This window comes from Zophobas morio, unplaced genomic scaffold (assembly GCF_036711695.1).
Source record: "Zophobas morio isolate AGI-343-1 ecotype UQ-CSIRO unplaced genomic scaffold, CSIRO_AGI_Zmor_V1 ptg000004l, whole genome shotgun sequence".
NCBI classification, from domain to species: domain Eukaryota; kingdom Metazoa; phylum Arthropoda; class Insecta; order Coleoptera; family Tenebrionidae; genus Zophobas; species Zophobas morio.
This window is the reverse complement of record NW_026972109.1, coordinates 3,489,997-3,502,532: the sequence shown is the minus strand read 5'-3', so window position 1 is coordinate 3,502,532 and position 12,536 is coordinate 3,489,997. Positions and strand designations below refer to the sequence as shown.

General features: G+C 36.8%; 1 protein-coding gene across 8 annotated transcripts in view; it reads right to left on the bottom strand.

Moving 5' to 3' along the window:
- Arms (Ankyrin repeat-rich membrane spanning) overlaps positions 1–12,536 on the bottom strand; it is a 45,397-nt gene that overhangs the window by 946 nt on the left and 31,915 nt on the right. For 7 of the 8 annotated variants that reach the window (XM_064067421.1, XM_064067462.1, XM_064067446.1 and 4 more), the window contains 10 exons: positions 8,489–8,687; positions 8,240–8,440; positions 7,810–8,019; positions 7,354–7,763; positions 7,125–7,303; positions 1,567–1,829; positions 1,342–1,515; positions 1,083–1,292; positions 793–955; positions 61–246 (listed from right to left, as the gene is read on the bottom strand). In XM_064067421.1, the coding sequence (XP_063923491.1) occupies positions 61–246; positions 793–955; positions 1,083–1,292; positions 1,342–1,515; positions 1,567–1,829; positions 7,125–7,303; positions 7,354–7,763; positions 7,810–8,019; positions 8,240–8,440; positions 8,489–8,687 (2,195 nt within the window). The remainder of the gene's footprint in view (positions 1–60; positions 247–792; positions 956–1,082; positions 1,293–1,341; positions 1,516–1,566; positions 1,830–7,124; positions 7,304–7,353; positions 7,764–7,809; positions 8,020–8,239; positions 8,441–8,488; positions 8,688–12,536) is intronic. The other variant, XM_064067438.1, reaches the window with a different exon arrangement.

Sequence of the window (12,536 nt, the reverse complement as noted above, 5' to 3'; positions counted from 1 at the left end):
TAGCGTAAGTGAGCGGTTGGAGCGTGGTGGGGGGGTGCAACTACGAGTAGTGAGGCTTACCCGGTGACGGTAGTTGGGAACTACATCTCGAACTATGCTCGCTTAAGCTCTCGGAAGTGCCTCCGACTGATATACTGATAGGTTGCCAATGCATATGACCTATTGGTGAGGATTGCAATAAAACAAACTCGGTCTCACCTACGCCGCTCGAGCTGTTCGTGCGAGAACGGTAGCCTCTCGGGTAATCTAAACAAAAGAAGCAACTAAGCAGACGTTGAGTACGTCACAAAAGCGATACTTTGATTGGCCGACGAATCACCCAAGGTCAAACCACCACAGCCAAGCTATATACAGCTATTGAATTCACACGAATATGTACAGACTAACGAGAAAACAAACACATGCAGAGTAATCAATACTTTATTGTGTAATAATCACAGGAACTACAAAATAAAATAAATAGTGCTAGGTGTACATATAAACTAAAAGTGGATACAGTATGGCACAGACATGCACGTGAATTCAATAACTGCATATAAAAAGATAAGTAAAGACTAGAATAAAAGTATAAAAGGAAGAATGGGTGAAAATAATACTGTTAATTTATTGCTTTGACAATCTAATCCCTCTTCAACCCACTCCCGCTAATTTTCCTAGCAGGCACCTCACTGTTAGTACTTTTGTTTTTATTTAGCGCCGCACTGCTATCGTAACCGTGCTTCGTTACGCTCTCGTCAATGCTGACTCTCTTAGCTCGGTCTGTGCTTCGTTTGCGTGCAATGTGAGATTCACCTTGATTCGAGTCTGGACTCGGAGGAATGACCGAAGTTTGCGGAACGTCGGGCTCGATGGTGATCTTCGTCTCCTTCTCTTCGGTTTCTTCCAACACGTCTTCACAAGCCTCCTCGTTCAGCGTCTGCAGAGCGCCACAAATCATCTGCTCTTCCAGGGTCACCTAAACAACAACCAGTCAGTACACACTTACAAAAACATCCGCAAGCCACACTCACCTGATACTACACCACACGCAAGCATTACAAACTGAGTTAGCAGACAAGCACTACGTGAAGGCGCGCACTTACCTGTTTTTCCATGACGCTCTGCTTCCGCTGATTCAACTCCTTGGTTTCTTTCTCAGGTGGAGCGCTTTTAGAGGTGCTAGTTTTGCGTTCAGGCTTCGGTGCGCGGATTGGGGTTTCCTCCTGGCGGAACACAGCGCTGACTTCGTGCTCCCGCAAGGAAATCAACATCACTTTGAACATTTCCCAGTCGCCGAATGACATCTTGAGTAGCTACAAACGAAACCGTGAGTGTCTTTGTCGCTCTAAACTGTTGACGTACTTTTTTCAACTCATCTAAATCACAGTGAAGGAGAACTTTCCCAGTGATGTTGTGTTCCTTGATCACTTTACTATATTCGGGTAATGCAGCGGAGTTGATTTCTTCGATTTTGTATAATAATTTGCAGACGCCGTCTACACTTAGCGAGGATAAGCGTTTTTCGAATACTTCGGGCTGTGGAAAGTGGCTTTAACACGGTTTGTTTGTGGTTTCGGGTTAACTTACGGCAAGCGATGTTACGGGTGCCAACGGTACCATTTGTGGGTTGGTAACTTGCACGGGGGCTTCGTTCCAGTTTGGCCAACCCACGAGTGTGGGTGGTTGGTACATGGTTTTGGATGCTGCGTTTCGGTTGCGCCGGCTCAGACCAGGACGGGGTGACGCCCATTCTGGGTTGGTGGTGTTGGTCCACGGCATGGTAGGAACCACGGAGATGTTCCGTGGTGTGGTCATTAGCAACCCGTCGTCATCCAAGGACTGAGTTTCTTCTACAATAGGGACAAAGTTAGCATCGTTTTTATCACGCTTTTATTTAAAGAAATGTTGTTATACCGAACAGACAGGTCATAAAACAGGGTCATAAGTTTCAATTTCTTGGCCAGTTTTCCAAAGTTTTAGTCCACAAAGATAACATTGGCATTTTCGAGACAATTTTTTTCTTGGCTGCAATTTTGGCGCAGCTGGTGAGAATTTTTCCAAATATCAACCAAAAGTTTCTCAAATTTGGTGCAAACTCTTACTGGAGACAATGTGTTAATTAATTTAGGCTCCAAAAAAATATCGCAAATGTGTTACAAAAAAGGGAGAAAATTTATTAAGGTCGCAGATATATTGAGATCATTTTTTTCTGCTGGAATCTGTAACTCTCACAAATTCGCCGTCGACCATATTCTTTTGGTTATTGACAATAAGGAGCGGTTTTCTGCAACCAAAACTTTCATTACAACGACGTTTATAGTTAGTCTGAGTTAGCTTGTCTACAAACAACACTAAACAAACTTAACAAAAATGGTCGAAAGTTATTTAGACAGAACTTCCCTCGATTCTGAAATACTGCTTTTCTGAAAAATTACAAAATTTGATTTTGCGGAATTTTACTTTTTTATTCTATGGAATAAACACAACAGAAGGTAGTAGTCGGACTGAAAAATTGGCGATCCCGAAAAAGTTTTACACTTAAAAAAAAAACAATTGGGACCCCCGAGAAGGTTTTACATTTTTAAAAAAGACAGTTGGAACCCCCGAGAAGGTTTCACGTTAAAAAAAAGACATTTGGGGCCCCAGAGAAGGTGTTATATATATATTAAAAAAAACTATTGGGATCCCAGACAAGGTTTCACATTAAAAAAAAAAAGACAATTGGGACCGCCGAGAAGGTTTCACAATTAAAAAAAGACATTTGAGGTCCCAAAAAAAAAACAATTGCCCCCCCCCCCCCCCCGAGAAGGTTTCACATTAAAAAAAGATATTTGGGGCCCCCGAGGTTTTATTTTTGAAAAAAAAAAACAACTGAGACCACCGAGAAGGTTATACATATATATTTAAAAACAAGAATTGGGACCCCCGAGAAGGTTTCACATTAAAAAAAAACTGTTCAGGCCCCCGAGAAGGTTTTACATTAAAGAAAAAAAAATTAGGACCTCCGAGAAAGTTTCACAGTCTAAAAGAACACATTTGGCACCCTCGACAAGGTTATACATTAAAAAAAAAACACAATTGGGACCCCCGAGGTTTTCTATTTTTTAAAAAGGCAATTGGGACCCCCGAAAAGGTTTCACATTAAAAAAAATACATTTGGGGCCCCCGAGAAAGTTTCACATTAAAAAGATTTGGGGCCTTCCAGGTTTTACATTAAAAAAAAAACCAAATGGGACCCCCGAGAAGGTTTTACATATATATTTAAAAAAGACAATTGGGACCCCCAAGAAGGGTTCACTTTAAAAAAAAGATATTTGGGGCCCCCGAGAAGGTTTCACATTTTTAAAAAAACCAACTGGTACCCCCGAGAAGGTTTCACATTAAAAAAAAGATATTTGGAGCCCCCGAGAAGGTTTTACATATATATTTAAAAAAGAAAATTGGGACCCCGAGAAGGTTTCACATTAAAAAAAAGATTTGGGACCCCCGAGAATGTTTTACATTAAAAAAAAAAACAACTGGGACCCCCGAGAAGGTTTTACATATATATTTAAAAAAGACAATTGGGACCCCCGACAAGGTTTCACATTAAAAAAAAAGGCAATTGGGACCCCCGAGAAGGTTTCACAATTAAAAAATATATATTTGGGGTCCCCGAGAAGGTTATACATTAAAAAAACATATTTGGGGCCTCCGAGAAGGTTTTACATTAAAAAAAAGGCAACTGGGACACCCGAGAAGGTTTTACATATATATTTAAAAAAGACAATTGGGACCCCCAAGAAGGGTTCACTTTAAAAAAAAAAAAATCGGTTGTCTGTAAAGTCGGTTTACTGACGATAGTTGAACGTGACAACGTCTTAAGAAAATACTGATGGAATGGTAGCATTTTTCAAAAGAAAATTTTAATTTCATTTGTTTAATAGATTTGTATGTATATAGAGAAGGAGGTAATTAGAAATCACAATGAAATTGATCAAGTTAGATTTTCTCGCTTGCACTTCAAGCCTTACATGGAACGCCTCGTGTCTAAAAGAACACATTTGGCACCCTCGAGAAGGTTTTACATTAAAAAAAAAAAAAACACAATTGGGACCCCCGAGAAGGTTTTCCATTTTTTAAAAAGGCAATTGGGACCCCCGAAAAGGTTTCACATTAAAAAAAAGACATTTGGGGCCCCCGAGAATGTTTCACATTAAAAAGATTTGGGGCCTTCGAGAAGGTTTTACATTAAAAAAAAAAAACAAATGGGACCCCCGAGAAGGTTTTACATATATATTTAAAAAAGACAATTGGGACCCCCAAGAAGGGTTCACTTTAAAAAAAAAATATTTGGGGCCCCCGAGAAGGTTTCACATTTTTAAAAAAACCAACTGGTACCCCGAGAAGGTTTCACATTAAAAAAAAAGATATTTGGAGCCCCCGAGAAGGTTTTACATTAAAAAAAAGATTTGGGGCCCCCGAGAATGTTTTACATTAAAAAAAAAAACAACTGGGACCCCCGAGAAGGTTTTACATATATATTTAAAAAAGACAATTGGGAACCCCGACAAGGTTTCACATTAAAAAAAAGGCAATTGGGACCCCCGAGAAGGTTATACATTAAAAAAACATATTTGGGGCCCCCGAGAAGGTTTTACATTTAAAAAAAAAAGGCAACTGGGACACCCGAGAAGGTTTTACATTTTTAAAAAAGATAGTTAGGACCTCCGAGAAAGTTTCACAGTCTAAAAGAAGACATTTGGCACTCCCGAGAAGGTTTTACATAAAAAAAAAACACAATTGGGACCCCCGAGGTTTTCCATTTTTTAAAAAGGCAATTGGGACCCCTGAAAAGGGTTCACATTAAAAAAAAAGACATTTGCGGCCCTCGAGGTTTTACATTAAAAAAAAACTATTGGGACCCCCGAGAAGGTTTTACATTTTTAAAAAAGATGGTTAGGACCCCCGAGAAAGTTTCACAGTCTAAAAGAAGACATTTGGCACTCCCGACAAGGTTTCACATTAAAAAAAAGGCAACTGGGACCCCCGAGAAGATTTCACATTTAAAAAAACATTTGGAGTCCCCGAGAAGGTTTTACATTAAAAAAAAACACAATTGGGACCCCCCGAGAAGGTTTTACATTTGAAAAAAAAAAACCAACTGAGACCCCCGAGGAGGTTTTACACATATATTTAAAATAGACAATTGGGACCCCCGAGAAGGTTTCACATTAAAAAAAAAAGACAATTGAGGCCCCCGAGAAGGTTTTACATTAAAAAAAAAAACAATTAGGACCCCCGAGAAGGTTTTACATTTTTAAAAAAGATGGTTAGGACCCCCGAGAAAGTTTCACAGTCTAAAACTTTTGGCACTCCCGACAAGGTTTCACATTAAAAAAAAAGGCAACTGGGACCCCCGAGAAGGTTTCACAATTAAAAAAAATACATTTGGGGTCCCCGAGAAGGTTATACATTAAAAAAAAACAATTGGGACCCCCCGAGAAGGTTTGACATTAAAAAAAAATATATTTGGGGCCCCCGAGGTTTTACATTAAAAAAAAACAACTAGGACCCCCGCGAAGGTTTTATATATATATATTTAAAAAAACTATTGGGATCCCAGACAAGGTTTCACATTAAAAAAAAACTATTGGGACACTCGAGAAGGTTTTACATTTTTAAAAAATACATCAGTTATAACCCCCGACAACGTTTAACATTAAAGAAAAGAGATGGTTTTCATTTTTAAAAAGACAGTTGGGATCCCCGAGATTTCTAAAAAAAAAAAAACATTTGGCGCCCCCGAGAAGGTTTTATATTTTTAACAAAAACAATTGGGATCCCCGAAAAGGAACAAATATGAATGCAACGATGCAACGATAAATCACAAGTAAAAACCGTTCATATTTTGCACATTTTGTGTAGCATTTATTTTGAAATGGCGTCATCAATTTTTTGGGGGGAATAAACAGATAGATTTTGATTAACAATTTATCATGTTTACTATAACTTTAAAACGTCTGCAAGTATTCAGTTTCGCAATTCTTGGTTGATTCAGTAAAATAAATCGACTGATTTATTTTTTTTTTGAGTCAACCTGTATAAGCAAATCTAAAAAATGAGGTTCTTAATTTGATAAATAAAAAATTGGTCGTAGGCTATGAGCATAATCCGACAAATCCAGTTGATTAAAAAAATTATAAAATTTGATTTTACGATTTTCGTTTTGTGATAACCGCTGTAAGGTAAAAACCAGATGCATAAATAACAAGCCTTGTCTTTCAGCACTACGTAATAGCCATCTGACGCTCAAGTTTTTAAGTTTATACTTCGAAAAAATGTCACGTAGGAATTAGAGGACTAAAATTATTAATTTAAACCACAATCGACCAAAATGTTATGAACATTATAATTCTTATTTTATCATCATTATATATATTCTTCACATGTTCGAGAAAATGGGGGGGGGGTCGTTCTTAATTTGACCAATACAAGATTTGTGATGACGTCATCAACATGGATAATACTGGTCACAGCACAATAGAAAAGTAGTCACAGCAAGTGTAGAGGACAGATACTTTTAAAATTATCTAGATACAGATACAGATATATGGAAAATAAGATTATCTAGATACACATTTTCAATTTTTTCAAAATGTATCTAGATAACATAAAAAAGCAGATATTTTTTAAAACTTTGGGCAACAAAACAACTGATAACACATTTTTATTTATTTTTTAATGAATCTTTTAAAATTAATAATATTTCAAATGTGTTGTCGCCTAAATAATTTTTTCTTGGTGTAAGAAGTTGTTTTCCGCTGCTAAACACCCTCTCTCCAGGTGCAAAAGAAGGAACTATTTTGTTAAATTTAAAAAATAAGCAGTATTCATTCACATTCGATTACAAAACTAATTTGTGTTAATAAAAAAAATAATCATGTAACACGCAATTATTATTTTTAAAAAATAAATATACCCGTGTTGGTAATGTAACGTTATTATACCTTGCAAATATTTTTCCGAAAATTTGAACGTTTAGCGAAAAAACTGAAAGCGGATTCGTACACTACAGTTATAGGAGTATATTTTTATGGTTCATTGAAATGACATCATCAAATTACAATTAGCAAAATTTTTGTAGCATTTAACCATCTACATACCTTTAATCACTTTCTTCAAATACGGATCCAAATTAATAGTAAACGGCAAAAATATCTTCAAATCACTAACCAACAAACTCGACCTATGAAAAGTCAAGAAAATATCAAACTTTTTCTCATCCCTGTCGAGCTCCAACAGAGGTTCAGTATCTTTAACCGTAGGAATGTGGGGGCGAATCCTGCAACAAATCCACTTACAACCACCTCCACACACTTTTCAAACCCTTACTTATCGAATATTAACTTAAGCGAAGTATTGTCTTCAAGCGAGTCTTCGTACAATTCGTAATGATAGATAATCCAAGAGGTACGGAATGGCCACTGCTCGGTAATATTAATCCACGACGCTAACCTATACCAATTAAAATCAATCTGGAACGCCTTCAACAACCTCCCGGTGATGTACACCACGTTCATCAACCGGCGCATCGACCGCGGGTTAACGTCGCTGAAATAGTCATCAGTGAGTAGCATCTTCGTCAAGTCTTGAGCACCTCCGATTTTATTCAAATTAGAGCCGATTGAGCTGGCAACCGACTCAGACATCTTCAACTTTCTAGAGTTCTTCCTCCCTGGAGGTTTGAGTTTCTCCTGGCTTGACATTAAAGCGCTCTCGTTGGACAATCGGCGACTCGACGACTGCAAACCCACCTTGAGTCGTTGTTAACAAAGCAAACTCTCTTACCGATCGCGCCAAAAAGTTACCCAAAGTCTCTTCGTTCTCGGTCCATGCTAAAGCGGATTTTCTGTGCGCCTGCGCCGTTTGTTGAGCCAGCTTAACTTTGCGCAGGCCCGAATTTTGCAAATAGAACGGTAAGTGCACCATATTGCTTAAGTAATTGTGGCCTCCTATGTTGCTTTCGCTGAATAAGCGTCTAGTGTTCATTTCCACGGCCTACAATTGTAAATCGGGTGAGAACTGAGTCGCACATGCGGGTACACAATCGAAGCTACAGTTATACAACGACTAAACAACAACGACAGAGATTAAGAAAATAACAAAAACCGAACCCCGTTTGAGTGACTGACCTGCTCCCAAGCCACCTGTATAATATAAACAAAAGCGTTAAAAATGAAAACTTGGGGGTTGGAGAAGCGTTTACTTGAATACTTACCTTTGCTATAACGTGGGGGTCTATTGCTAATATCACAATGAAGGGGCTATTGGCGTCTGAGAATAACATGTGGACTGTGTCTAGAATGAGGAGTACTTTGTCTTGCTCGCAACTATCCAAGCCGTCGACGATTATGACTAGGCGAGTTTGCTGGGAACTCAAGCTATCTAAACACTTTACCATGTCTTTCATTAAATTGACCTGGAATGAGGCGATTAAGGGTTGGTAGTGCAAGGGTGACTGGGGTACCTCTTGTCTAAGAGCTTGTAAAAATCCCTCCGACTTGAGGATCTCGAGTTTGGCGATAGTTCGTTGCAGGTGGCGTCGTTGCGAAAAAAGGACCGACTTGATCAGTCTGCTCCAAGTATAGACATTAGCCACAGTGGCCACACTCAGGAGAAGGGCGTCCGTGCCGAGAATAATTTGAAGGGTGACACGTATCACGTCGCTGAAAAAAAAAACGATCAAACCTCCCTTGAAACAATCTGTGACCTCTTCATAACCCTATATACCGTTCAGGATGTTTTTAGACAAAGGAAGGGCCAACTAATTTCGTATCCCTAATGAAAAATGAAATTTGTCATATTAGGTTAAGTTCTTTTTAATGTAAGGTTAGAAAATCTGACAAAAACTGTAATATTGTTGCCAGTACTTTCACACTTTATATTTTACACTCTAATAAGTACGATTAAAGAATTTTTGAAATTAAAATTCAGTATTTTATTCCATTGTCATTATTTCACTAGAAAAATTTGAGCCATCATCATCGCCCTCTGATTCTGACTTTGAATCAGATTCACCTAATGAAATAATGACAGAAGAAATTTCGAAAAATTTCCCATGTTTTTTCCAGTATACCAAAATAAGTTTTTCAAAATATCCAGACAAATTTGTAATCGTGGAAATTTTCATTTTTGAAAAAGTTGTTTCAAAATTCTCAAAAAAATCAGAGATATAAATCTCGACATGCTGATTCTAAAAATATAGTTTGTTTGTAGCCACAGACCAATTGTTGGAAATATTCGGTATGAAATACGAAATTTTTCAAATTTCTAAAAATTTCTAAATTTCAATGGGCGATGGTGAAAAAACAATTCGGGTAAACGAAGAAATGAAGCCGGAAGTGACTTCTGGGATCCAAAATCTACCAGAAAATGTATTAGTTTAATTTCGAAAATGGTCAAATATGGGCTGCTGCTAAGATAAGACTGATTTTGGCTAATGAGATAACCTCTAAGAAATGTGAGGGCGGGTGGGCGGGGCTAGTACCTGCTAAAATAACACCGATTTTGGCAAATGGCAACAAAACACCGGATTCCTTTAAATCTATGGAAAATGTAATTAGTTAAATGTTGAAAATGGTCGAAAATTGGCCGAAATTTGCATAACGGATGCTAAGATAAAACTGAATTTGGCAAATGGCATATCCTTTAAAAAAAGAGAGGGTGGGTGGGCGGGGCTAGTACCTGCTAAAATAAGACCGATTTTAGCAAATCATATACCCTCTAAGGAAAGGGAGGGTGGGTGGGCGGGGCTTATACCTGCTACGATAAGAGTGATTTTTGCAAATGAGATACACTGTAAGAAAAGAGACGGCGGGAGGGCGGGGCTAGTACCTCTTCAAAATTTTCATAAGGGGAATACATGGTGGAAAATTTCATCTTTTAAAAAGTTGTTTAAAAATTCTCAAAAAATTCCGATCTCGACGCGCTAATTCTAAAAATACAGCCCGTTTATGGCCACGGAGCAATATTTTGGAAATATTCGGTACGAAATACGAAATTTATGAAATTTCTAAAAATTTCCATATTTCAATGGGAGATGTTGGAAAAACAGTTCAAGTAACGGAAGTGACTTCTGGGACCCAAAATCTACGAGAAAATGCATTTAGTTAAATTTCGAAAATGGGCCAAAATTTGAATAAGGTATATACATAGTGAAAAATTTTATTTTTCAAAAAGTTGTTTAAAAATTTTCAAAAAAAATCAGAGGTATAGATCTCGACGTGCTGATTCTAAAAATATAGCCTGTTTATGGCCACAGAACAATATTTTGGAAATATTCGGTGTGAAATTTGAAATTTTTGTATTTCTAAAAATTTCGATATTTCAATGCCCGATTCTGGAAAAAAAAACAATTTGAGTAATCGAAGAAATGAGACCGGAAGTGAATTTTCCGATCCAAAATCTACAAGAAAATGTATTAGTCAAATTTCAAAAATGGTCGCAGATGGGTCAAAATTTCCGTGAGGGAGTTATACTCGTACATATTGGAAAATTTCATTTTTGAAAAAGTTGTTTAAAAATCCTCAAAAAAATCCTAGGTATAGATATCGACGTGCTGATTCTAAAAATATAGCTTGCTTATGGCCTCAGAGCAATATTTTGGAAATATTCGGCGTGAAATAAAAATTTTTTGGAATTTCTAAAAATTTCGATATTTCAATGGCCGATTCTGGAAAAACAGTTCGAGTAATCGAAGAAATGAGTCCGGAAGTGATTTTTCCGATCCAAAATTTACAAGAAAATCTATTAGTCAAATTTCAAAAATGGTCCCAGATGGGCCAAAATTTCCATAAGGGAGTTATACATAGTGGAAAATTTCATTTTTGAAAACGTTATTTAAAAATTTTCAAAGCAATCAGAGATATAGATCTCGAAGTGCTGATACTCAAAATTAAGCCTGTTGATGGTCCAAGAACAATATTGTGGAAATATTCGGTGTGAAACACGAAATTTTTGGAATTTCTAAAAATTTTGATAATTCAATGGCCGATTCTGGAAAAATGTTTCAAATAATCGAAGAAATGAGACCGGAAGTCATTTTTCCGATCCAAAATCTACAAGAAAATGTACTAGTCAAATTTCAAAAATGCTCGTTGATGGGCCAAAATTTCCGTAAGGGAGTTATACTCCTACATAGTGGAAAATTTAATTTTTGAAAAAGTTGTTTAAAAATCCTCAAAAACTTCCGAGGTATAGATCTCGAAGTGCTGATACTAAAAATTAAGCCTGTTGATGGTCCCAGAACAATATTGTGGAAATATTCGGTGTGAAATACGAAATTTTTTGAATTTCTAAAAATTTCGATATTTCAAGGGCCGATTCTGGAAAAACAGTTCGAGTAACCGAAGAAATGAGACCGGAAATGAATTTTCCGATCCAAAATCAACAAGAAAATGTATTAGTCAAATTTCAAAAATGGTCGCAGATGGGCCAAAATTTCCGTATGGGAGTTATACATAGTGGAAAATTTCAGTTTTGAAAAAGTTATTTAAAAATTTTCAGAAAAGTCAGAGGTATAGGTCTCGACGTGCTGATTCTAAAAATGTAGCCTGTTTATGGCCACAGAACAATATTTCGGAAATATTCGATGTGAAATTCGAAATTTTTGAATTTCTAAAAATTTCGATACTTCACTGGGCGATTCTGGAAAAACAGTTCGAGTAATCGAAGAAATGAAACCAGAAGTGACTTTTCCGACCCAAAATCTACGACAAAATGTATTAGTTAAAATTCAAAAATGGTCGCAGATGGGCCAAAATTTCCATACGGAAGTTATACATAGTAAAAAATTTCATTTTTCAAAAGTAGTTTAAAAATTCCCAAAAAATTCTGAGGTATAAATCTCGACGTGCGGATTATAAAAATATAGCCTGTTGATGGTCACGGAGCATTATTTTGGAAATATGTCTGAAATTCGAATTTTTCAAATTTCTAAAAATTTCTATATTTCAATGGCCGACTCTGGAAAAACAGTTCAAGTAACCGAAGAAAAGAGGTGGGAAGTGCTTTCAGGGAGCCAAAATCTATGAGAAAATGTACTTTGTTAAATTTCGAAAAAAGGCCGAAATTTGAATAAGTTATTTAAAAATTTTCAAAAAAATCAAAGGTATAGATCTCGAAGTGCTGATACTAAAAATTAAGCCTGTTGATGGTCCCAGAACAATATTGTGGAAATATTCGGTGTGAAATACGAAATTTTTTGAATTTCTAAAAATTTCGATATTTCAAGGGCCGATTCTGGAAAAACAGTTCGAGTAATCGAAGAAATGAGACCGGAAGTGAATTTTCCGATCCAAAATCAGCAAGAAAATGTATTAGTCAAATTTCAAAAATGGTCGCAGATGGGCCAAAATTTCCGTATGGGAGTTATACATAGTGGAAAATTTCAGTTTTGAAAAAGTTATTTAAAAATTTTCAGAAAAATCAGAGGTATAGGTCTCGACGTGCTGATTCTAAAAATGTAGCCTGTTTATGGCCACAGAACAATATTTCGGAAATATTCGATGTGAAAT